This window comes from Dipteris shenzhenensis, chromosome 11 (assembly GCF_047967505.1).
Source record: "Dipteris shenzhenensis isolate YYH24624 ecotype China chromosome 11, Dip_SZ_1.0, whole genome shotgun sequence".
Taxonomy (NCBI): Eukaryota; Viridiplantae; Streptophyta; class Polypodiopsida; order Gleicheniales; family Dipteridaceae; genus Dipteris; species Dipteris shenzhenensis.
This window is the reverse complement of record NC_141606.1, coordinates 52,030,459-52,055,482: the sequence shown is the minus strand read 5'-3', so window position 1 is coordinate 52,055,482 and position 25,024 is coordinate 52,030,459. Positions and strand designations below refer to the sequence as shown.

At 43.5% G+C, this 25,024-nt stretch overlaps 1 protein-coding gene across 1 annotated transcript; it reads right to left on the bottom strand.

Moving 5' to 3' along the window:
* Positions 1–4,739: 4,739 nt before the first annotated feature.
* Positions 4,740–24,591, bottom strand: LOC147897155 (sec-independent protein translocase protein TATC, chloroplastic-like). The gene is made up of 4 exons (XM_087381987.1): positions 24,077–24,591; positions 7,269–7,567; positions 6,877–7,167; positions 4,740–5,071 (listed from the first exon to the last, which is right to left on the bottom strand). The coding sequence occupies exons 1-4, from the start codon at positions 24,324–24,326 to the stop codon at positions 4,844–4,846; spliced, it is 1,068 nt and encodes a 355-aa protein (XP_087238113.1). The 5' UTR covers positions 24,327–24,591; the 3' UTR covers positions 4,740–4,843.
* Positions 24,592–25,024: the final 433 nt, after the last annotated feature.

Below are 25,024 nucleotides of genomic sequence, written 5' to 3'. Positions count from 1 at the left end.
AAAAAGTAGCTATATTATATTAAAAGGAACCAAATACAAGATTGAGAATGCCGAAGGCGTAATATACATATCAAACCTAACTACCACCCAAGGTGTAGTATAGAAACAAGACCTAAGTATGTTTGGCTCGCCTAAGGCATATAATAAAGGAATAATAAATTGCATATCCTTTCTAGCAATCTACCCCTATGGATGGTAGCCATCTAGACATCATCCATGAGGCCTAACATGTAGGCCTCAGCTGCATGCTGCATGCCAAGCATGGCATCTGCTGATATACGCCAAGGGGACTCCATGATCCCAAGCTAACGATACCACCTAAACATATGCCTATTTGTCATATTTGGCAAGTATCATGTACCACTTTCACAAAGGGTGCCTTCAGGATGAGAAGATCAATATACTTTTGATACTTGTGGATCTCCCAAAGTGCCACAATCCTCGGCTTGAATCTATGCTTCCCCACTGGTGGGGAGAGCCATGAGCGGTAGGTCTTTGACTTAGGCAAAGTGGTGGCTATTGTGCTCGTGGTGGGTGTGATGAGGCTCCTATTCCTATGTAACCCCCCCCCACCTCAGCATAGAGGATGGACTCATAGATCTTGCCTCCCCTTCTATTCTACCTCCTCTTGATGGAGTTGCTCATTGAGGTGATGTTGCTTCATCCTCTGCTCTGCTCATCATTGAACTTTTTCCACACTTTCTTCTTCTATTTCCACGTCCTCTTCCGTCACATTGATCTTCGAACAAAAATCTTGTTACGGCCTTGGGGGCCTGCCATCTGGTTGCCTCTATTATGGGTTGGGGAAGGGGATCACTGAAGGTGTCATCATCACTCTCACTCAACTAGCGGTCAATATTTTTGGTCTTTTACTTGGTCCTCACCATGGGAGATGGAAAGGGAGAAATAAATGATGTAATAGCAAGGGTCGGGTGCAAAATCAAGGGAAAGTAGTGGGGGTGTGGGAGTGTATAGCTCTTAAAACAATGAAAAGAAAATGAGATCCAATTTCTTTATATAGGACCCAAATTCCTTTTTTTTTACAATATTTGTTTTCAACCTTAAACTCCAAAAACATAAAATTGACTCAAACTTGAACTGAAAAGTTATAATTAATATGCATAAACTCAAATTTTTCATGTTCTATTACAATTCATAACTCTATACATTGACTTTATTACGGATCACATAATTAAAATCACAATAAATTATGAATTTGATGCATACGCATCCACATTGAAAGAGTCAACACCATCAATTTCGTCTTACTCCACCCATATGCGCCCTTTTCTATGCTATGTTGCATGTCGCCTTGCATGATTATGTCTGGCATTTGATGAATTGTATAATCTGCTTCTACATTCAATATGAACATCTCGTGCTACAAGCAGCTAATGGCTCTTTCAGTGCTAGTATTGCAACTGCTCTTATTTCAATACACTTGTACCACCATTGAACCAATTAAACCATTGGGGACTCGACTTGTTTCTATTGCCCCCATGTTGTATCGCTCTGTTATATGCACAGGGTGCTTGTCAATTGATCTTTCCATACCTTGAGTGGATCATAATCCAATGCTTTCATAATTCCATTCCATATATGGTGCATGAGCATATAAATATTCTGTTAAAGAATGAAACAAATTAGTAACTATTGTGTGAAATTACATCTTAATATACCAAATTATGCATTATCATGTACTATGTGAAATTATTATTTTCCCAAGTGATCTTCATATTCTAGCTAAAGTCATTCACAGCATTGATCAAACATTGTACATCATCAACTTCAAACCATTTCTTTTGTAGGAAAGATACCAAAGTATCAAGATCTAACCAAACTCGAGCCTTCTTCGATCTACTTTCGCTTTAGGCGTTAACCTCCCCGACAATGGCGCCAAATGTTGTCTCTATTTCTCCCAAGTGCAAGTTCCAAGGTGTTGATCACCTACAGTCGTGTCGTTGCTCGTTGTAGCATAGGTGTTCACAAGTGTAGCATAGGTCCTCGGGTCCTGTTCCGATGAGAGGTGTAGCCTAAAGCATGGAAAGCAAATTTCATGGATCATAACGATTGGTGGAGGCTCTCACCTCCACAGGAGTTCAAGGGTTTAGAAGGGGATTTCAGGGTTCGAAAGAGGAACAAGGTTGAGAGAGCTAACTAGGAGTTCCAGGGTTCAAAGGAGGTTGCAAGGTTTAGGAGTCGTCCAAAATTGAGGAGTGGAGTGCTAGTCTCCTTCGCGGATTCGAGGGGTAAGGGTTGAGGAGGAGGGACAAGGAAGGAGGAGGAGGAGAAAGGGGAGGAGGAAGGAGGAGGAGATGGAGGAGAAGGATGAGAAAGGAGGAGGAGATGAAGATGGAGGAGAAGAATGAGGGAGGAGGAGGAGGAGGAGGAGGAGGGAGGAAGGAGGAGGAGGAGGGAGTACCATTTAAGATAGAAAGAATTATCGCAGGACCAGCAGGCCACAACTTGGACGGAAAGTTCACAAAGTGAAATTTGCATGTCCGCTAATACGACATCAGCATATACCTAGATGAATCCAAGAAATTCCCAAAGTCATCCTCTAAAACACAACATTAGTGCAGTTTCAATCTCACAATAGTCACTCAAGATTGAAAACCATAAACTCCATCACGCATAGCCGGGACTAGCTACCATGATATAGCCACTAACGTCATCAACGCCCAACAGTGGGTGCAAACCATAGTATAAAAATACGCTCTTACACATACAAATCCACACACCCACACCTACTTGAGCATCCATTTATACAAAGTCTTCGTACTAAGTTTCTCTCGGCACTCCAGAGGTGAAGGGCAAACTCAGCCATGACGAAGGTGAGCACTAAAGGAGAAGGCTACCAAAATCTCTTCATTCAAGCTACAACTGCTTGTGAAGTCTAAACAATTTCATTTTAGTCTCTCCCAAACGAGCTTCTAAATCTAGCTGATAGGGCAATGCACCATTTAAAATAGAAAAATTAATCGCACTACTAGCAAGCTGCAACTTCGACGAAAACTTCACAAGGTGAAATTTGCACGTACGCTAATACAACATATACCTAGATGAATCTAGGAGCATTCCCAAACTCATCCTCTAAAACACAACATAGTGCAGTTTCACTCTCACAATAGTCACTCATAAGATTGAAAACCATAAACTCCATCACACATAGTAGAGACTAGCTACTATGACATCATCACTGACATCATCAACGCCCAACACTGGACGGTAGACCAAAATATAAAAATATGCTCACGCATACAAATCCACATACTTGAACATCCATTTATACAAAGTCTTCGTACTGAGTTTCTATCGGCACTCCGGAGGTAAAGGACAAACTCAACCATGACAAAGGCTAGCACTAAAGAAGAAGGCTAATCAAAAAGTAGTCCAAAATCTCTTCATTCAAGCTACAACTGCTTTTGAAGTCTAAACGATTTTATTTAGTCTCTCCCAAACGAGCATCTAGATCTAGCTAACAGGGAAATGCACCATTTAAGATAGAAAGAATTATCGCAATACCAACATACCGCAACTTGAACGAAAAATTTACAAGGTGAAATTCACATGTCCGCTAATACGGCAAAAGCATATACTTGGATGAATCCAAGAACATTCCCAAACTCATCCTCTAAAACATAACATAGTGTAGTTTAATCTCATGATAGTCACTCATAAGATTGAAAACCATAAACTCGATCACGCATAGCAGGGACTAGCTACTATGACATCCCCACTGACTGCTCTCACACATACAAATCCACACACCCACACATACTTGAGCATCCACTTATACAAAGCCTTCATACGCAGTTTCTGTTGGCACTCCAGAGGTGAAGGGCAGAGTCAGCCATGACGAAGGATAGCACTAAACAAGAAGGCTAATCAAAAAGTAGTCCAAAATCTCTTCATTCAAGCTGCAACTGCTTGTGAAGTCTAAATTATTTCATTTTAGTCTCTCCCAAACGAGCATCTTCATGGCTGGCTGCATGTGCATGTGCAGTAGGAGCATGTAAGTGCATTAAGCATTATTGCAAAACCAATTTAGAACCTTTGTTTCTATATATAGATGGTCCTCAATGTTTCTATACATGAATTTCTATATGCATCAAAATTGAAAACATAGTCTTGTTCTTGCTTGGATGGTCAAAAATGGTTACCCTCTTCACCCGTTCTTTGATAAAGTCTTGTATGAACAGAACAGGGCACTTGTTCCACATTTACAGATTTTATTTGTAATCACTGAATTATACATTACCTTGCAGATAACCTTGACCTTGGAACTAGAACTTTGATCGTGAACTTTCCAAGTGCCAAATTCCTATGATAACATGGTTGACAAGCTTGCCCCATTTCTATCAAAAGATATACAAGGTGGGTAGTCTCACCCTCGGGGGATAAAATAAGATCAATTCTAGCTCTTTTAAATAAGCTGCAGCGACATGGCTATTTAGAGTGCACAATTACAAGATATAGAAGGTGGGTAGGCTCACCCTCAGTGGTAAATATAAGATCACTTGTAGCTCTTTTAAATAAACGGATTACAATAAGTGTACCAAGTGTGTATATATATTTCTCTGCAATGACATGGCTATTTATAGTGCAGAATTACAGATCTCAATAGAAGCTCTAATACAGATTGTCATGCTCTGTTCGTCAGGTCTTCATAATCAATAGACCTTTTAAATCATGTCTCGCTCATCTCCCCCTTCCAGCTCCCCCCCCCCGCCCCAAAAAGAAAAAACGTTATACAAGATTATGCCTTGAATCTGTGAACAATCTCTTCAAACAATTAAATAATAACTTGCATATCCCCAAGCTATCACTAACAAAAAACCAGTCAAGTGGTCGATTCCACATTTACAGCAATATATTTTACAAGAAGCGCTCCACCCAGATAAAGACCAATCAATGGCCCAGCTAGAAGCACCTGAGTCAGAGGATCTGTGGAGGGAGTTAATATTGCCGCTGCTGTCACACCACCTACTACAACATATCGCCAGACTGACAACATCTGGTCCCCTGAAACCAACTTAGTTTGTCCCAACAGCAGTTGTATAACAGGCACCTGATTCAGTAGGCAAACTCTCAGTAAACAGAACTAATTACTATACATTTGAAAAGAATCAGAGTACATCTGAGTTTCACAACCACAATTCTTATACAACAGTACAAGCATTAAATATTCCACTGTGTATCTCACACTTGCTTCACATGTGAGTAAAAGTGTTAAAGATGATATCCCCTCCAGAATGAGAAACGGTTGGTTGACGACATTAGACATTAAAGCCAAGCAAGAAAACTAGCTTTCAGGGCCTATATCATATTAACTATGCCCAGTTCCAAGAATAAATCCAATATAAGGACTAACAAGTATAATCACTGAGAAAAATTCATTTTTCACTATGTTAGCTGTCTTTGGTTTTGACTCTTCCTCTTTGAACTGATCCTCTTTTTTATTGTGATCCACCTCCTCCTTGCAGTCACGCACCATATATCCAGGCTGATTACAGTAATAGCACTCTCACCTAACAGAGTTATCCCTGTCCTCCTAAGAATCCTTTTTCTTTTTTGCTTACCTGCCCAGGCTTGCCTTTCCCAATACCCTTCCCTTCACTAGAAGGTATAAATGCTTTCTCATCACTGGCCTCCTCATATTTATCCCTTGCTTCTACTCGTACCAGCAATGGTCCGAACTCCTCCAACATGATTGGCTTCGACCATTCTCATGCTGTGATTTTCATTGCAAAGCCCTAAAGTTCTTGGGTAGCATATTCAAATATAAGCATGTCCAGCTGACACGAGTCGACCTTATAATCACTGATCGCCTTCACCCTGTACTCATGAACAAGATCTTCTTCCTCCATCACCATGGGTGAACATTTATTTCTCAAGCGAAAGAATCCTCGCCATATCATTCTTTTCATATGTATCTCATGAAATAGTCCATGCTTCAAAGGCAGTTTCCCCCGATTGAATGTGTGGAATCACACTACTTGAGATTGGGACAATAATCAAGGACATTCCCTCCACGTTCTTTTCCTCCAACTCTTCCAGCGCATCCAGGTCTGGATCTAAGTGACCTTATCTGTGGAATCCACAGAGTCTTTGGGCTTCAACTCCGTACCTATGGTCACCTTCCAAATTCTCTAACAAGCATAGATACTTGTTGAAAAGATACTCAGAAGATGTTAAACGTTGGGAATGATGCAAGAACTATTTTGTACCAACAGCCCCAAGTGGGGAAGCGAAAAAAGCCCATGATGTGAATAGGTCTATCAAAAAGGGAATGAACAATACCAAAAGAAGAAGATGTCCTACAGAACTAATCTACCCACAGCTAAGGTGGCATATAAGCTGGGGACAAAGAGAATTTTGTGGCAGTTTGACTGACAACTAGGCACAACTATGAAACATTGCAGCAGGAGAATGCAGAGAAAAGGGGGGCTTTCCTAAGCCTACCCTTCAGATTAACAGACTCACCTAAGTTGCCATACAACTGTATCATCCGTATATTGCCAAGGAACTGTATCAAACCATCCCCCAAGGCATTCCATGTATGTAGGTAAAGGCAGCAAGACAAAATGAAACAAGCACAAAGCAGTATTACAGAAACAGTGCCACAAGGTAAGAAATGACCACCGAGAAACTGAAAACAGATGCGGCCACAGTCAAGGTTGTGCATCATGCAAGGGGCATGGTTGCTTCAAACAAGGTACTTCCTCGACTAAGCCAACTGCACTCTTAAAGAATGCAACTTTCTTATTGCCCTTCACTGTTACAAACTTTGCTGAAAGACCCAACAAGCACGGTTCTAAATCTAGGTATTTGCTTGTAGAACCAACTCTTTCAATTTATATAAAAGTTACAAACCTGGAAAGCCAAACCAGTGCTGAACATCAGAACAAGGATAAACTCAAAATATTGATCGATAGACCAAATCGATTCCACTGCCCCTTCTGCATATGATACGAAAAAATTGAGGGCTGCTGGAGCCAAAATTCCATACGAAAATGCAAGGCCAGTGTAGAACAATATAGATGAGCCAAAGACTATAGGCCCAAGAAACCTCCTCTCATTTTGTGTCAAGCCAGGAAGGACAAAGGCTATAATTTCATAGAGAATCACTGGACTACTGAGGAGAAGACCACTGTAACCTGATACCTGTGAAGACGTAAGTGTCAAACTTTCTTTAAAATAATTGAAAAAGCAAACAATGTGCAAACAAAACCTAACCAGAAACAACTAGGCCACACACAGTGTACCTTTATTGTTGTAAAAAAGAATTCACCAGGAGAGAGCTGCAGAAATCGAACACCCTGTGAGTACACAGGTGCTTCAAGAAACACAATAAGGTCCTTGGCAAATGCAAAGCATCCCAAAATGGCCACACCAACAGCTAAGACTGATACAAGTAACCTTTGCCTAAGCTCCTCTAGATGATCGAACAAGCTCATCTCCACATCATCCGGAAGCTCCTCTTTACTTGGATAGAGCCAGGATGACAAACTCAAGGGTGTTGTCTCACCTTGACCATCCTCTGGTCCAAATGCATCAGCAGACACTACAACACAGATCAGATATGTCAATGCATTGGAATCAAAACATCACATATACAACAACACTTTTAGGTGATGTGATCATGGCAAAATAAGCCATAGACATACAGAAACATAGATTTGACATGGGCAGAAACAAGTGAATATATTTTGAAACCACCACTGCTGTAGAAAGGATAAAAGGCAGTGAAGATCACACAACATTTTATTTCTTGCAAACGCCTGTAAAGCCTCAACAGAATACCTATGCCTCTGAAACATCATTAAGCACACTAAAATTTAAGGAATTCGTGAAGAAGGCAAAGTGTCACCCCATAGTTTCCACAACAAGCTCCAGAACCAATATGTACTTGTTTGACTGCGAAAAACTTAGTGTGTGAGTCATGCAGGCCCTTACATATGTACTTATAGTAAGAGAATGGAAGCCACACTAAGCTATTCAACAAGAAAATATATACACAGAAGAAAGTTGCCAAGGCTAGAGCAACATAGGAGACGAGTAGAGGGATCCAGGACAGCTGTTTGTCAAAGTCAGGAGGTGCAATGGCCTCAACAGGATGAACATATCCTTGGCTAGAAAGAGGCTACAACTTAAGACCCACACTGCATAGGTCATGGAGAAGAGAGATGCAAAGGCTGAAACATGGGCAGCACATGGTGGTCATGTGAGCAGCAAGATGAAGATCTTTCTTGAATTAACTTACATCCCCTGATATGTTGGAAAGAAATCCTGCACAGGGGGGCACACTTGTGTCTAAGGTATGAAGGGCGGAATAACTCGCAATTGGATTGGCCAATTGACGTGGAATGTCACATGAGAAACCTGAAGAGGCTCTTCTACGTGGTAACAAGGCATGTATTGGCTGATGAAACGTGGTGCATGGCGTGAAACTGGAAGGACCGGCTGTGACATCAGCAAGGCGATGACCAGGCTGTTCATCTACGAGGCACGGCCTCTGCTGAGAACTCTCTTGAAGCCTCTCACCCGGATGAGAGCCATTGTGCGTGTCTTTTCTTCTTGATAGCCTAGTCAGAGCAGCTGCTCTAGGAAGTTCTAGGTGTAGAGTTGTCTTGCAAGCATAGCTTTCTGTAGTCTTAGGAGAGTTGTCCATGCAGTCTTGTAAGTGTGAGGGAAAGAGTGAGGGAGTGGAACGATGAAGACAGAGAGAGAGGGAGACACAAGAAGTGTGGGTGTGTAAAAGTGTTGAGCCACACCACAAACTCATAGAGTTTTATTAGGATTAGGGATTCACCCTATGACTGTCTTAAGACAGTCATAGGTGTCATAACTTTAAAAGGGTGGCAATGTGCCTTTACCCCAACAACCTCCCACCTAAAGGCCAATGTGCCTAAAGGGGAGAAAATAATAAAAATTACAGTAATATACAGTTACTGTATACAAGACCATAAAATAAGAATGGTCTCATCCTAATCCCATGATGTGGCGGCAATGTGCAAACCGCTCTGTAGGCAAGCTCTTAGTGAGCAAATCTGCAAGATTATCATCAGTATGCACCTTCACAAGCTCAAGTCGCTTGTCTTCCAGTACCTCCCTGATGAAATGGTATTTCACATCTATGTGCTTGGTCTTCTGATGAAAGACCGGATTCTTTGCCAACATGATAGCACTCTGACTATCACAATGCAAAACTGGCATATCTCCTGTAATGCCCAAATCTCCCACCAGCCGAGTAAGCCATATTGCTTCCTTGCAAGCCTCAGTGGCTGCAACATATTCAGCTTCAGTGGTTGACAGTGCAATGCATTTCTGCAACCGAGACACCCATGATATAGCACCTCCTGCAAATGTGAAAATATAACCGGTAGTAGACTTCCGGTTATCTGCATTCCCTGCATAGTCTGAATCTGTAAAACCATGCACCAATGCATCCTGCCTACCATAGCATATGCACAAGTCTTTGGTACCCTTGAGATACCTCAAGACGCCTTTCACTGCTTCCCAGTGCCGCTTGCCTGGATTTGCCATATACCTGCTGATGACTCCCACCGCAAAACCAATATCCGGACGAGTGGCAACCATGGCATACATCAAAGAACCAACTGCAAATGCATACGGAACCTTGGCCATTTCAGCCTTATCATCATCTGATCTGGGGCTGTCCTTACTGCTGAGTTTTAAATGTGGAGGCAACGGGGTACTAATAGACTTCCCCCCCTCCATTTTAAACCTCTGCAGCACTTTGTCAATGTACTCCTTCTATGACAGAAACAAAAGTCCCTTGGACCTGTCACGAATAATCCGCATACCAAGAATATGGTTTGCATCACCCAAGTCTTTCATGTCAAAAGACTTATGCAGTTGCTTCTTCAAAGCACTAATCTCCTGCTGAGATTTGCTGGCAATTAGCATGTCATCCACATATAGAATGAGTAGCATCAAACTACCATCCTTTGCCCGTTTGGTGTACAAGCAGTGATCGGTCTCACACCTATGATACCCTTGGGACTGCATGAAGGCATCAAAATTCTTGTACCATTCTCTTGGCGCCTGCTTGAGTCCATACAAGCTCCTCTTGAGCTTACACACAAGCTGCTCTTTCCCTTTAACAGCATATCCCTCTGGCTGACTCATGTAGATCTCATCATGGAGATCTCCGTGAAGAAAAGCAGTCTTCACATCCATCTGACATAAATCCATGTCCTCATGAGCAACAAGAGCTAACACTGCTCTCAAAGTAGTCATCTTGACTACATGGGAAAAGATCTCATCAAAGTCAATGCCCTTCTCCTGCTTAAATCCCTTGGCAACCAATCTGGCCTTATACCTCGGTAAAGCATTTGAATCCACTTTGACTTTGTAAACCCACTTGCATGGCAAAACCTTTCTGCCTGCAGGTAGCTGCACCAAGTCCCATGTATCATTTTGAAGTAGGGAGTCCATTTCTGACTGCATGGCTTTCTCCCACTTCCTTTTCTCTGTTCTTCCCATAGCTTCCTTGAAGCTGGAAGGCTCAACACAATCTGTCAGCATGATAAAATCAGCCACATTATTGGCTCCTGGAACAAACCTGTCAGGCGGCCGTTGTACACGGGTGCTCCTCCTAACAAAATTAGGCTGCTGTCTAGCCTGTTCGTCATGCATGACGGGTGGCTGTACCACCATATTTGGCTGTTCTACAGCGCCATTTGCTGGCATATCCAGTGGTGCATCATTGGCAAAATTGTCTGGCTGATTTTCAGCCTATATACCCTCTTGAACAGGGTTATCTACAGCAGCCTGCTGCTGCATATTAATGGGCATTCTTTGCTGTCCGACATCATCATAAACAACCCTTCTGTATTCCACAGGTTGCACGGGTTCTTTGTGTACACTATCCTCTTTAAAGATGACGTCATTGCTGCGTATAATCTTCCGTTTGACGGGATCCCATAACCTGTACCCCATTTCACCTTCGTCACCGTAACCCATAAAGATGCATCTGAAAGACTTTGGCTCCAGTTTGGTGCGCAGTTCTTTGCGTATATGAGCAAAGCACTCGCAGCAGCCAAACACATGTAAGTGCTTGTATGAAGGTGGCTTGCCAGACCACACCTCCTCTGGCACTTTCAACTCCAAAGCCTTGTTCGGCGACCTGTTAATTAGGTGAACTGCTGTTTGCACGGCTTCTGCCCAAAAACCATGGGGCAATGCAGCATAAGACAACATACATCGAACCTTCTCCTGAATAGTTCGATTCATCCGCTCACTCACACCATTTTGAGATGCATTATGAGGGGCTGTGAGTTCCTGTTTAATGCCCTTAGCTTCGCAAAACTGTACAAAAGCATGTGACACATACTCACCCCCATTATCGGATCTGAGGCATTTCAGCCTGCGTCCTGTCCGATTCTCAACCTGAGCGACAAATTTCTTGAAAGCATCTAAGGCATCGCTCTTATGCTTCAAGAAATAGACCCACACTTTGCGTGTGGCATCATCAATAAAAGTAATGAAATACTTTGCACCCCCTAGTGATAGCTGTGGCATCTCACACAAATCAGTGTGCACTAGATCAAGCAATGCTCTATTCTGGGGAGTTCTCCTCTTATGAGGAGTCATAGAATGCTTGCCAAATATGCAATGATCACAAGTAGGCAAATCTGAAAATGAAAGAGACGGCAGATAACCCAAACGTGACAGTTCTTGCATTCCTTTAACGGACATGTGTCCCAACCGGCTATGCCACAATGAAACCTTCGGCAGCTCGGTTATGGCAACAACATGATTACCTACACTGGAAACATAAAGAGGGTACAAGGTATCACTCTTATAACCCTCAGCCACTACAACCTGGCCATCAGTAATCACCCATTTGGAATCCCCAAATGTGGTGTGGTAACCATTGTCATCCAACAAGCCAGTGCTAATCAGATTTTTCTTGATTTGCGGCACATGGCGAACACCATCAAGCATAAATATGCGTCCATCAGGGAATACTATCTGTATACTGCCAATCCCTGCAATCTGACATGCATAGTTGTTCCCAAGGTGAACAACTCCATGAGTACCTGTGTAGGAAGTAAACCACTCCCTATGAGGAATAACATAAAAAGAAGCACCTGAATCCAAGAGTCAGGTGTGCATGTCATGGCCATCAACAACCAATGTATGTGCAATTACAGCAGAAGAGCATAACACATCATGTCTATCACTGTCACTGTCCTCTGCTGCAACATTCACTGTATCCAAGTCATCTGCCTTGGCCTTGCCTTTGCCTTTGCTTCCACTGCCTGCATCCTTTGTCTCAGCCTTCTTGGCTTTCTGATCCCGTATAAACTTGAAGCACTTAGACTTCACATGTCCCTTCTTGCCACAGTAAAAGCATTCAATATCTTTTTTGCCACGGGACTGACTACGGGATTTGGACTTGCCAGCAGATCTCCCCTTCTGCTGAGTCCTACCTCTTTCCTGTACCTGCAAAGCATTGGAGGACTTGCTGCCCATATTATTCTTCCTGCTCATCTCCTCCATAAGGAGAGAGCTCTCCACATCAGCATACATAAGAGTGACATTTGAATTTGACAGAGTGGTCTTGAAAGTGTCCCAACTCTCAGGGAGGGTACACAACAAGAAAGTAGCCTTGAACTCCTCATCAAGGTTCAATCCCTGTGCAATAAGCTGTGTAAAGATGGCATTGAACTCACTCAAGTGTGAGGTCATAGCTGTACCTTCCTTCATGCGAAGGTCGACAAGCTTCTTCAACCAATAAACCTTACTGGCTGAACTCTTTTGGGCATACAACTCTTCTAGCCTCTGCCATAGACCATAAGAGGTCTTTTCAGCCTGAACATTGAACACAAGAGAATCAGTGAGAGTAAGCATAATAGCAGCCCTTGCAGACAAATCAAGCTCCTCCCACTCATCATCTGCCATCCCAGATGGCTTGACACCCTTCACCCTTATGGGCTTAGAAATCTTCTTTAGCAGAAGTACATTCAAACACTGTTCTGCCCATAATGCATAATTGTGTGCAGCACACAGTGCCTCACAGGCACACTTTGTACTCTGCATGTGACACACAGTGTCTAGCATCATGCCATGTCACCATGTGCCTTCTAAGCACAAGCACAATGTATGTGACCTCCACTGTGCCACATCACCATTGTGACACCTCATCAATTTGGACCCCCTCCTTGGAAAACCTGCTCTATCAAGAGCCAGGAACACTCGCAATAGTGCTGTTTTTTACTGTCAAAAAAAATCTGCAGCAAAACAGAAAATTTTCCCTCCAGTCACTGTACCTTCTGACACACTGTACCGTGCTCAAATAGGCATAAAACAGTAACTTCAGAATGCTGCAGCTGTTCCACAAGTGCCTCATCAGTGCATCATCATCTGACGAAGCACAAAACACTGCTGTCCTGGACACTTCTCCCACCTCAGATGAGGTATTACACTGATTTTATATGCATAAACCACTTGTCATACACTGTTTTGTCCACTGAAAAAGGCTCCAAATACCTCAGCCTGTCACAAACCTGCAACAAAGTATGGGACAAATCCCAAACAATCACCCTTCTGCCAGAGAGATAAAAGGCATCTGAAGGTCTCAAACAGTAACTCAAGTGCTCACAAGCAAAATCTGGGCAAAAGCCCCTTGATTTGACACCTGTACCAAGTGAAAAACACCCTCAACACGGAGGTAGCATACAAAATACAGCGCTCTCCTGGCACTTTCACCTGACAATGTAATGCATAAACGGCCCTGTGTACACAGTAACAACACAGATCCCAACGTACAAACACTGAAGAGAAAACCTTTTGAGCACTGTCAACGATGGACAGTTAGGGACCGAGTAAACTCGATGCGCCCTGGCCAAGCGTGGCTCAACTGAGATTTTCGAAGTGTCGTACACAGAATGTGACCTGCAAGAAATGTCACTGAATACACTGCGGAAACAAGACCAATGTGGGCACCCTGGCTCCACACTGCCTCAAGGCATACACTGCATACACTTCCAGGCAAAAGCCCCTTGAAATTGTCACCCGAAAACTGAGATTTGCACTCAGGAAAAGCATAAAAGCCCTCTGCAAAATCAAGGCATCTGACCTCCCCGAAACAAAATAACTGTGCAACCACCACACACTGTGGCACTAGTCACCTCAAGCACGAGGGACACGAGTGTACTTGCTGTACCTCAAACACACAGTTTTGAGAACTGAAAAATTTCCGGGAATGAAGAGCAGAGTGCTCTCTCTTTTCCTTCTTCCCAAAAAAAAAATATGTGCCTGCTGTACCTGCTGTACCCTGTACCTGCGAGGGCACGAATCCCCAAAAAAAATTTTCGACTTGTACCTCCTGTCGCAGCGTCCGTACGGCCGCGTCCATACGGTAGTACGGACGCGTCCGTACGGTACGGCTGCCTATACGGCATCCGTACAGTCGGTACGGATGGCCGTACCTGTCCGGTCGACGGGCTGCACGCAGCCAGTGTTGCGCGCTACTCGCGCTGGCTGCGCGCGGCCGGTGCTGTGCGGTGCGCGCACTGGCTGCACCCGCGCAGCTAGCAGCAGCTAGCTGCTGCTGCAGCTATAGCTGCATGAGCATCTGCGCTGGCTGCTCGCCCTGCTCGCTCGCGCTGCCCCGCTCTGCTCGCGCGCTGCCGCCCTGCTCGCGCGCGACCTGCTCCTGCTGCCGCTGCTGAGGGTACGATGCCCAAGGGGAGAGGGAGGGGTAGAGGGAGGGGTAGACCGGAGTTGAGAGGGAGAGGTAGAGGCTCTGATACCACTTGTGAGGGAAAGAGTGAGGGAGTGGAGAGAGAGGGAGACACAAGAAGTGTGGGTGTGTAAAAGTGTTGAGCCACACCACAAACTCATAGAGTTTTATTAGGATTAGGGATTCACCCTATGACTGTCTTAAGACAGTCATAGGTGTCATAACTTTAAAAGGGTGGCAATGTGCCTTTACCCCAACAGTAAGTACGCAACAAGCCTGGTCGAGCTGAGCATTTGTCTAAGCAAGATTATAAAGGTTTTTTTTTGAGTCTTTTGCAGAGTCGTCTTGTTTTGAATCTTATCACATATGAAGGATACGGATTGAATTTTCTCTGCATGCAATTCACTATCTCACGCATCTCAATTCCAACAATTGGTATCAGAGCAAGGTTGTGAGGATTTGTGGGAACATTGCATGAGATTTACATCAAACCTGGAGTTGGTCGAGAAGAGAATTCAGATTGTGACGATCTGTTCGAGAGGGTCCAAGAGATACTACATACAAACCGTTGATTTCTCAAAGAGTAGGAGTTTCTCTGAGTGTATGTGAGATTTCTGAGAGCTTGTTGATGACTAGGCATCTTGTGAGCTCTTGTTTGGTCAACGTGTGACTACATCAATGGATGCCGTGAAGAAAGATAAAGCCGAGGCATCCAAGCGTGCAATTATTTCAAGTGATCTCAGTGGGTAGGTCACGTTTTGGTGTTCAGGATTGTGTGTAGCTCAGATTTCTTCTATTTCAGTCTGTGTGCATTTCTTTGGCATCTGTAAGGGTGTTGGAATGGTCACCTCCCCATCTGTGAGCCCCCAAATGAGGAGTGCATCGGGGGGGTGGACCAGAGATGGAATGGCCTGCCACATGGACAGCATCTTGGCTGTCATGTGGGCAGGAGACTCATGGTGAAGAGGGGGCTGCCACATGGGCAGCACCTCACAGGAAAAAAGGCAGAAGGGCTGCCATGTGGGCAGCACACAGTAGCCTGGCAAAGGTGTAGCATGTCGTGGATGTGCGGGCTGGAACAGGCCCCTGATAAAGGCGCACAGGAGGTGGGAAAAGAACTGGCACAGGCGCCTGCAAAGAGGACCACAAAGGCCCTTATATAGGGCAGGAGAGCCAGCCAACCAGGCGACCAGAAGGTCGGCTGGTTGGAGCTGGTCAGACTGGCCAAGTCGGCCTGCATAAGGAGCTGGGCCCCTGCATAGAAATAAGGTCAAAAAGCCCTGGTTTTAAGGGCCCCAAGGGGGCGGTTTTGACAGACCAAGTCGGCCAGGGAGGGGCTGACTGAGTCGGCTATTTTGCCCCTCCTCTGGTCGGTTTTTGCAGCAGGACTTGGGCCTCATTCATCATTCAACAGCTCAGCCATCAGAGGAGCATCAGGAGCAGCTATACTCACACCCTCAGGCCTACAACCAGGAGGCAGAGGAGACTAGGAGTTGCTGCAGACAGAGTTCATCTAGGGCTGGACCTTGGCTGTCTTCTAGGGCAGCAAGGTGTTTGGATCTGGACAGAAAGTCTACAGAAGCTCGAGGTGGAGAACGCAGGCTCGAGTCTAGAGATAGCCGGCAGATAGGAGAAGGACCTTGTGGTAAGATCAGAGAACCACACCATTGGTGGGACTCTGGATCTATCTCTTTTGTATTGTGTCCATAGCTTTGGATGGAAATATATTATTTTGGTGTCTTCTATATCTGACTGATTCATTGCCAATTGATGAGTCTGCACATCTATCCTATGCACATAACTTAAAGACGTTTGGGACTCCACACCCCACACCACACTGTGTGAGCTCCTGGGCAATTCTATCAGTCTTCCGCTGTGCATACCCTCTGTTGGTCCATTTCTAACAAAGGGCTGGCTGCTGGATGGACAGATGAGATTCCGAGTACAATTGGTATTTCAACCAAGAGGGAAAAATTTCTCGAATGATGAGACTACAAGCTAGTCAATTGGAGAGAGAGGTTAATGAGGCTGTGAGTCACAGAATAAAAAGGAGGTGTAAACTACACAAGCATTGGCGAGCTCCATATTGATCAAAACATTATTGGGACCGTGACAACAGAGCAAACGGAAATGATAGAGGATGAAGGATCGGAACTGATGTGGAAGAGGGAGCTGTCTTTCTGTGAGTCACATGATCTGAAGGTCAACCTTGGTAAAACCAAGGTTATGATATTCGATACATCTCGGGTCGTGATGCATCGGGAGAGTTTTACCTTTGACAGGTCACCGGTAGAGATTGTTTCAGCATATACATATACCTTTGTAAGACCAGAATAAGTCCAATCATACAAAATATACATATACATATACCTTTGTAAGACCAGAATAAGTCCAATCTTTTCTGGACCTAGGGGTTATACATACCTAGGGGTTATCTTTTCTAGACCCATTTTCACCATGAGACCGGCAATGCAGGCTCGTCTGAGCAGACGGTATGCCTCGTTGGCCAGATTGGAGAAGCAATGCTTCCATTCACATTTCCAGGACCCTCATACCAAAAGTCTTCTATTTGACTTCTTGGTTCGACCAGCAGGGATGTATGATGTTACCTTCCCCAAAATCATGAAGATTATTCATGTTTGACCTAGCTAAAAAGTTATACCTTTCTCTATATATGTTTCTTCTAACTTTTTTGTTTTGATTTACCGAGCTAGACCCAACTAAATCACCTACCAAAGAGACAAGACCATCACTAGAATTTCCAATGTTGTTCGGTGAGGTCAAACGATCCAACATTGGGGAACTTGCTTGCACTCTCCCTGCCCATCCCAAGGAAGTTTCTCCATTGCTATATCCCCTAACTCCAACAGAAGCGAGACTAGTATTTAGGGGGGGGCTTGCTTGCACAGTCGTTACTCGTCCCAAGGTAACTCCTCCCTTACTACTACAAGGGAATGTCACAGGAGCCAGATGACATCCCAGGAGATCGCCCTGTTGGTTTCCAAAAGGCGAATTCATCATAGCATGTATCGCTAATGCCAATATACCCCCAAACTGGCGATTACAATTAGGGTTAGCCAGGGCCCCAAGGCCACTGTAAGAGCTTAATCAACCTAGAAGCACCAAAGAAAGAGAAAGAGAAAAGGAAAGTTACCAATAATTTAAAAAATAAAAAATAAATAAATAATAAAGCGATCATACAGTGAAATAAACCAAGGAGAGCAACTAAAACAAAACGCAAAAGCATACTTTTTAAAGAAATAAAATTAAAAATAAAATAAAATTAAGGGAGAGATACAAAGAGAGAGACAAAATTAAAAAATAAAAAAATAATAATAATAAATAAACAAAAAGAAAAGAATTAAAATAATAATAAGAATAAATGAGAATAAGATTAGTTGTTGGGGCTTCTGCAGCCGCGTAAGATAAAACGATGTAGTTGAACAGCTGATCACCACTTGGATGAAAATTCAAAGAATTTGCATGTCCGCTAAGGCGATAGAAAAATATACCTTTGTAAGACTAGAATAAGTCCAAGCATACAAATTTAGAATTTTTGTTGTTCTAAAGATCAAAAATCTACAAAGAAAACAAAAGAGAAAATGAAAGAGAAGAAAAAATAGGTAAACAAAAACTTTTATGAAAAACAAAAGGAAGTCATACTTAGCAAGCAAAGCAACACTTATGTCGTCATCAGTGCCCAAGCATAAGCAACTATACTGGGTTTCTAAAGACCCGCGGAGTCTCTTGGACAAACCCAGTGCTTACTAAAATACGTCAAATAAACAAAAGAGAATGAAAACAAGAAATAAAGAAGAAACGAAGCAGGTGACTTAAGCAAAAATAAACAAGCAAGTCAAGAAACAAAAACTTCCAAAAAACTAGAAACTCTCTCTCTCTCTCTCTCTCTCTCTCTCTCTCTTATTTAAAACATAAAAAGCTAAATGGCCCTTTACACTTATGTCTCGTTTCTACAAAGAGGCAAAAATACATTTCTAACTTAGAAAGCACAAGTATACTCAAACAAACTCTCTTTTGAATTATTATTATATATTATACGCCAATGGTTTAACATGTATTTGTATTTATGATGGACACTAACCGATTTGTTATGGCGGTGGATCATCTCAGTAGATAGGACTACTCGAGCTAGAGCCACTGCTTCAGACGGCATCGAATTTGCATATGTGATACTTATTCTATTAATAAAGATGTACACACACGTGTCTAGGTCCTAGGGGCAATAGGAAGGGAAGGGTGCATTAAGGTGCATTGAATGGTAGATGCATGGGTCATAGGCTAAGGGTAGGTGTAAATGGGAAGATGGAACTTGAGTGATCTCAAGGGACATTAACGAAAGGGTATCACCCTTTCATTGTGAATCTCACGTAGCATTCTCTCTACCACATTGCATTCATCCGCCCTCTCTACCACATTGCATTCTGATCGAAAATAGAAACAAGTACTCCCACGAAGGCGCTCTTCCCCATTGGAGGACCAATCGGCATTCAAATTCTGCATGCATTGCACACATTTGCATTCTTGAGAAGGCTGGTTCTTCACATTTGATATCAGAGCAGCGACAATCCACGACCGGGACAGCAAGAGGGTGGGTGCGCAGGATAGAGGGCGAGAGCGCACGAGAAGACTGCGTGGAAGAGAGCCGCGGAAGGAAGGCTGCACGGAAGGACAAGAAGAGCACTCTACGCAGAGGCTGCACGTGAGCGGAGAGGCATGCGAAAGGAAGGGCGCGGGACACCGAATGGCAGCCAGCAGATTCCTGTGCGCAACAGTGCATACTGAAGCCCGCTGCAACAGCCCTGAAGAAGTTTGCCTACAAAGGGCAAGTTTGGAAGGCTGCCAGCAAAGGTGTGAGATTTGGAGGAAGACATTTCTGATCATCGCAAATCCTCGATTTTGGAGCCCCTAGGTAAGGGATTTCTCTGAATTTTCTGGTCTTTGGATGGGGAACGGGGTGTCCTAACGAGATGACCCCCCCCCCCTCCCCCGGTGGTGCAAATAGACCCTTAAAACCCTTAAACCGTGAGGAAAAGAGACCCCCCTGTTCTCCCCAACGGAAAGTCAGATCTATACAAGATTTTAAGGGGGTGATCCACCCACCAAGTACCCCCCTATAACGGTATCTAGAGCTCCAATCCACTCAAAATAAGTAGCCCAAACGGAACGCACCAGTTTACAGCAGAAATACAATATATACCTTTGTAAGACTAGAATAAGTCCAATCATTTCAAGTGTTTTTTCGACACAATCGAAGCGGGAGTCGATACAAGTCCAATTATTTTACAGCAGAAAATACAAGAAGAAAAGCCTAAAAGAGAAGGAAGAAGAGGTCTTTTCATGTGTTTTCTCGACACAAACGAAGCGGGAGTCGGATATGTACCACCAACTCTATAACACTAAAATTTTTCTGTAAAATAAATCCCTTTTCTGAAATTACAGCAAGTCATTTTCTCTCTTGTATTACTAAAAGGAAAGAATGGAAGGGGAAGGGATATTTAATAATGACCTTGTCCTTTTTCCTTAGGGAGAGAACACCATCACCTCCTCCTGAAGAGGATAATGTAGATGAGAGTTACACACATATTGAGTATGATAACCCACATATAGAATTACCTTCATTTCTCCTTCAAGAATCTCTTGATAGGGAGTTTTCCTTCAGAAACGAAGGAAGAAACGAGTCCATCCAAGAGCAAGGCGCTGAGTTTACGCCTTTAACTCAAAATCCCGTACACATGGATTTATATAATCCAAGTGCAAGAGGGAGAGAGGAGTCCCCCGTTGATAAGCTGGTTTCTCAACTTAGTCATATGATTGAACAGTCCATTATGACAAAATTAGGGACTAAGAGAGTGCTGAATTTTGGGGATGACAATTTAAGTACCCCCTCAAAGAGAGCTAAATTCCAACCCCGAGAGAGAATAGAGTTCCCAAAGTATGATGGAGCAAGAGAGGCGGATAAAATCCTCAATTGGATTCGCCATTTTAAGCTATATTTTACCCATCAAGATAAGACCGACCACAAGAAGCTCGCTCTTGCCACACTACATCTACTACAAGATGCTTTGATATAGTGGTCCTTATCACAAACGGAAAAAGAGCCTATTCTTCAATGGTTCAAATTTTTAGAGCAGCTTAAGGCCACTTTCATGCCTCCGAGGCATAAAGAAGAATTGACCTTCTGCTGGGAAACGTTCAGGCAATTCGATAACGAGAGTAACACTGAATTTACAGCTAGACTCTGGAAACTCTCTTTAGAGTTACCTGAGAAGAGTGAGGATGATAGAAGGAAAAAGTATTTAGCAGCCCTAACCCCGAAAGCGAGGTATGAGGTTGAAATGTTCAATCCAACCACCATGAAAGACCTCACTAAATTGGCTGAGATTGCTGAGAGAAAATTGAATTCTCGGAAACCTTTCAACAAAGGAAAAGAGAAAGCTATTGTACAAAATATTAACAACTAATCACGTCCTGGATGGATACCATTTCCTTTCATGACGTGATTGGCTGTTAATATTACCATTTCCTTCCATGACGTGATTGGATGAACGCCGATATTACTAACTATGTGGTAAAATGCCAATAGTATCAAATAAATAAGGCGGATCGCCTTAGGGCTGCAGGATTGTTGCATCCTCTATGCATCCCTAGAAGTAAATGTGAGTGTTTCCATCAACTTTGTTGTGGGATTACCTCGAATCCATCAGAGCCACGATGCTATTTCATTTGTGGTGGATAGACTGACGAAGATGGCTACATTTTTACTCACTAAAAGGGCCCTTGAACTCGTTCATCAATTTGTTGCGCAGTTATTCAAGCTGTATGGGTTGCCTTGTGGTATAGTCAGTGACAGAGATCCGAGGGCGTTTCTACTGCCTCTTCAGAGATAGTTTTGGGGTTTTGTCCCGAATCCTCTTCTACCCAAACCAGAGATGTTTGGCGGGCTTCATCCATGAGGTAGTCACGCACCGCAAGAGGATACTTCGATCACGGAGACAGGAGCAGACCTCTTCCTTAGCAGACCCTTCTCAGAGCTCTATCACGGAGTTCTTCCTGCCAAAACAAATGGACACCCACGAGACAAGGCTTCGACATGATCACGATCCAAAGCCAGTGACACGACGGCTTAGACAAGAGGGTTGACGCGCAAATTACACTAGGAGACATCCCCTCTCTCTTCAGAGTTGGGGCCTGACCGATAGGGGTTACTATGGCCCTTGTTAGATGCAGAGCTATGACTACGAGACGTCACAGAGCCACACTCGTGAACTACCGATAGCACTCTATCGCCGATTTCATGCCTCCATTGCTTCATCCACCCTGATGTCCTGATGGCGATGATGACGATGACGATGATGATGATGATTATGATGATGATGATGGCAATGATGATGGCAATGATGATGATGATGATGATGATGATGATGGTGGTGGTGGTGGTGGTGGTGGTGGTGATTTGTAATCGACCACTGGCATGACTAAGTTGTACTTCGTACTATCATTTTGCATTTTTGCATTCTGCATTCTACATTGGTGTGGATGCTCGTTCAGTAGCTCCACCCCCACAGCTTGTTTGTACCAGGTTTCTCACAGTCTCATAGACCCATTAGTCTTTGAAAGACTTTAATAAACTTTCTGTCTTTCTAGGCACTTCTGTCTGGTCTGCCGCACAAGGGAATCTCTGCGTCTCCGCATCTCAATCGGGTAGAGCCCAATGCAGCCCAATGCAAACCTGGTCGAGGAAATGTATCAGCCGTGTGAGTGGTCTGAAGCTGTACATTGCAATCCTCTTGCAGCAACAGCAGCCTTATCTCCTCAAATAAGAGTGATCTAAATCGCTCATGAAAGTGACCAAACCACTGACATTTTTGGGAAGTATGTTGAGTCAATTAGGGCAAGCTGATTTGTGTTGACCTTCGGACCAGCACCCGCCAACTGATCCCTTGTTAGCTTTATCTTTACCAAGTTACTCACTCACAAGATCTCCTTCCTCGTCTTCATTTTATATAATTGATTCTAGAGCAAAAGGGTGCCCCTGTTCACAGTAGAAAAGCCCTTGTCCACACTAGCAAAGCCCTGCTCCCATGGATCTTATTTACCCTTAGATCTCCCTCAAACATGGGCATGCAAGTTGATCAAGACACACCTCAGGAATACAGGCAGCAAATACTCTTCGTTACCTTGCTACACAAAGTGTGGACAAGGGCTTTTCTGGTTAAAATGACTTTAATAGCAGATGGTTGCTTGTTCCTAGTTGCTTCGGCTAAAGAACAAGGAGGATAGTACTTCGCTCACACAAAAACACTAAGAATGGTTCTAGGCTCAGAACATGCAATTATTTATTATGGCCTTTGGCTTCAGTTTCTTTTTAGACTCAGTAATCCGTACGACTTAGTCAAATGAATTAGCTAATGAAGAAGATTCAAGAGTTTGAAAATGTTGTTGATGTGTCCTCCATTTTTTAGGCTGCTATGAGGTCTTCTAAATGAGGCAGCTCTTCACTTGAGAATCGTGAGAGAGCTTCCATTAAATAAGAGCTAGCCATCTCGAGCGAATACCATCATAACAATCGTTGGCAAGTTCGCTATTCATGGCATAATGACTAGGCAAACAGTAGGGCATGGATTTCAAATAAAAAACTTAATGGCACAACCATCCCAACCCCTATCCCAAAAAGAAAATCACTATCAAAAATTCTTATGTTAAAATAAGGATTTAAATACCTGGTTTTAATATCTATCCTCCTCTACCAAACCTTTACCCCACGGCTGTCATTTCAATAGACTGGGTTCTTTACCTGATTGATGGGAGGAAGCATTGTAGCTAGGTTGACATGAACCAGCCTGATTTTGGGGCACATGATTTGGGTGATAGATTAAAAGATGATCTGAAGTTGGTCAGCTCAGGCGCGCCGAGATGGCGTAGCCTCCTAAATTGATGGCTTTATCGCAAATCTATCGGAGTACTTGCTCTATATATCTTTAATAATGAACAAATGGATACCATTTTTCCGTTCTTATATCGTTTCTTGCCTAACTTACTTCGGTCTTGATCCCTTTCATTTATGATATGCAAAACGTATACTTCTAGTCTCCCCATAGCTGAATTCATATGAAGGCTCCCCCTGAATTGGCTAGTGAATGTACACTTCAGTGGATTGATAATGCACGCCTGTGGTTTCGGCAAATCTATAGGACAGAATGGTCTCAACGGATGCAAATTCAAGTACTTGAGAGTTGACATTAACGTTCACAGAGGCCCAAATCTTCTGCGCTTGCAACTCCCCTGTCAGGAATCGGGATTAAAACCCAGAGAAGCCAGAAATTCCAGAGAAATTACCAGGCCTTTCCTCTACGACCGATCCAACCCCAGCGCTAGAGCCTTCGTCTGCATTTTGTGCACGGCGAACCCACAATTGATCAGCGTGCGGGTGGCGCTTGGTGATGCTGTTGCTGCTCTCGAAACGGGATGTGTGATGACGGCTGGCCAATTGCAGAGCGACGGCAGAGGAAGCCCAAGAGAGCTTAGAGGAAGAGCTTGCAGGAGAAGGTAGGCAAGCTGGGTGGAGGAAAAATGCGCGTTCAGCCATTTGTTCGTTTGTATGTTGGGACGAACTGAGGCAAATAGTTCACAGAAAGCCCATCAAGGTATCGTACTGGCTAAACTTCAGTTCACAGAAAGCCCATCAAATAGTTCACAGAAGCCCATCAAGAAATTGTGGGCTAAACTTCAAAATTTTTCTAGCAAGAAATTGTAGTGGCTATACTTCAAAAAATTCCTAAAACAAGGTGAATTTTATTCATGGGGCCTGCCTATATGAATTTGACATTCAATCTCGAGAAGCTTATGAGGAACTCTCAAAGAACAGTGGTTTATCATCCATATATTCAAGTTTATCATCCATGTATTGAAGTTAAGAGATAAGGAATAATATGAACATTGAATTTATTCGCTCTGCCCGCTAGTGCAAGCTATAGGGAAAGATTCAGAACGACATGTACCTTTCCATAAGAAAAAGAGATTTGATAAAAAGCCCTTCTTTAAATCTAAAAATGGTTTTGTACCACAGAAGACAGATTCTTCTTTGAAGCCGAATGGTGGGAATTTTCCAAAGAAAGAAAGTAGGTGTTTTAAATGCAACAAGCTAGGACACATAGCCACTAAATGTCTTGAAAGAAAGAAGACCCCGACGGCGAAAGTGCACATGATTGACGATGAAGCAGCCAAGCAAGAGGGAGGTAAGTATAATTGTCATGCTCTTCTAAAGATGAAAGGTTTCATTAATGG